At 32.9% G+C, this 2,347-nt stretch overlaps 1 protein-coding gene across 1 annotated transcript; it reads left to right on the plus strand.

The window, feature by feature from the left end:
* The first annotated feature begins 1,115 nt into the window (after positions 1 to 1,115).
* Positions 1,116 to 2,060, plus strand: LOC113334535. The gene is made up of 2 exons (XM_026580769.1): positions 1,116 to 1,284; positions 1,549 to 2,060. Exons 1-2 carry the CDS (start codon positions 1,116 to 1,118, stop codon positions 2,058 to 2,060), a joined length of 681 nt encoding a protein of 226 aa, XP_026436554.1.
* Positions 2,061 to 2,347: the final 287 nt, after the last annotated feature.

Raw genomic sequence — 2,347 nt, forward strand, 5'->3', positions numbered from 1 at the left:
TGTAAAAATAAATCTAATATCTCCCCCATCTCCCTCGTATGATGAAACAGAACTTCGTTAATATCGGATTAAAATACAATTTTGGAGATTCTACCACTGATAAACTGGAATTTCTGCAGAAAACGAGATTTGAGACCTCCCTAGGACTGTATTGCTTCAATAAAACATTAACGTCGTGGGTATTGAATCAAGGCTTAGGATTAGCAGTTTTATTAGGGGTTACAGTGTTTTAAAGCCACCTGATCCCATGAACGTCCGTCTAGCCACTCAAGATTGAGACGAAAACCATAGAAAAGAATAAAAAATTCGAAGAAAAGAAACAATTTATCGTAGGAAAGCGAAAAAATGATTTTTAATTCGATTTAATGGTCAAAGATAATGTTGATTGTCGAGCTAGGATGAAAATTCTGCCATACTCGATCATAATTATGAGGGTTTGGATTTAAAATACATATATCTATAGGCGATAGACAATGGGCCATTCACGGTTTAAATCTAACGGTTGGCGACGTAGTTTTTAACGAGCTATAATATAAGGCAAATGTTAACATATGCATGGGTGAAGAGGTTAAGAAATCATTAATTATTCTTGGAATTGGTTTTTGCATAGGAATTATAATCACTTTAATCTAAACTAATAAATATAATGAAATTTCTAAATTATCCTTAAGTTGTTTTCTTTTTTGTTTTATTACACATCTTTCCTGATCTGATAGCCTGATTTCGAGACTGTTATGTATATATATGGAACTAGTAGAGGCTCTAGTTCTTCAATACATCTCGGAAATCTAAATATTTTCTAAATGATATATACGGCACTAATAGAGGCTCTTCAACATGACTTGTAAATCTAAAATGTTTCTAAATGGAATTTTTTTTAAAAAATTTACAAGATATACATATATGGAAGATGGAGACTCTTTGTATTCCCTTTTATTTTTCCCTCCTACTCCTTCCGTCCCCAATATATAGGAGGAGAAGTGAGTTTCTCTTAGAATAAGATTTTTTTTTGGTTTCCTACATTTCCATCCTCTTTCTTGTTTTACCCTTTGTACAATTTCCAACATTAGAAATATTAATTTAATTATGGAGATTACAGGCAATTTTGGAATGAAATGAATGATATCAGGATTCTATTTGATGGTCCTTGGGTGATTGGTGGAGATTTCAATACTATTTTGTTTCAATCTGAAAGGAATAAGCATGGTGGATGTTTGTGTAGCAGAAATTTCTTCAAAAAATTTATGAGACATCATTCCCTTATTGATTTGCCTCTAAATGGAGGTAAGTATATTTGGACTAATTCCTAGCAACATCCTACTTTAATTAGATCGGATAGATTTCCAGTGAATTTAGATTTTCAAGAACATTGTCCTTCTCTACTACAATTGAGATTGAAAAGGCCTATATCAGATCACTCTCCTATTATGCTTAACTGCAATTCTAGTGATAAAATTGTTTCTCCTTTTAGATTGGATAATTACCTGTTGTTTCATCCATCATTCATGAATAATATGAAGGATTGGTGGGTTAATCTTTCTTTCTCAGGTAAACCAAGCTTTGTGTTTGCAAAAAAGCTGCAAGCTCTAAAAGTACTGATAAAGGCTTGGAGAAAAACTCTGGGTGATTTACAACTTCAGCTAGATTCACTAGAAGAGGAGATAGATGATATTGATTGCATTGAGGAGTTTTCTATCCTAAATTCTGATGATATTGTTCAAAGAGAGAATGCTAAAAGTAAACATGCTTTTGTTTCATTAAATCTTGCTAGGAAATGGGGTCAAAGATCTAAAGACAGATGGTCTAAAGATGCTGAGAGGAATTCAAAATATCTTCATCAGCTGGCTTCTTTCAAATACAAGTTAAGTAATATCAATTGCTTAAATATAGATGGTGAATTGACTTATGACAAGTCAAAGATTGCTGAGGAGGATACAAGTTTTTATTCTAATCTTTTTTCTGAGCAATTTCCTTCAAGGCCAAGATTTGATGATCTTCAAATGCCATCCATTTCTCTGGAAGATAGAATTCAGTTAGAAAAGCTTTTTTCTGAAGAATAAGTCAAGAAGGTTATATGGCCTGGACCAGATGGTTTTACTATGGAATTTTTCAAACATACTTGGGAAGTGATTAAGGATGATCAAACGAAGGTGGTGAAAGAATTTGAAACTACTTCTTCTCTAGATTGGAGATTGAACTGTACCAATTTGAAATTGATTCCTAAATGCAGTGGAGCAGTGTCATTACATAACTTCAGGCCCATCAGTTTAATTTGTGGTGTGTACAAGATAATTTCAAAAATTTTGGCTCAAAGAATGAGAGTGGTGATGCCTTCTATCATTTCTGA

This window comes from Papaver somniferum, unplaced genomic scaffold, assembly GCF_003573695.1.
Source record: "Papaver somniferum cultivar HN1 unplaced genomic scaffold, ASM357369v1 unplaced-scaffold_137, whole genome shotgun sequence".
Taxonomy (NCBI): Eukaryota; Viridiplantae; Streptophyta; class Magnoliopsida; order Ranunculales; family Papaveraceae; genus Papaver; species Papaver somniferum.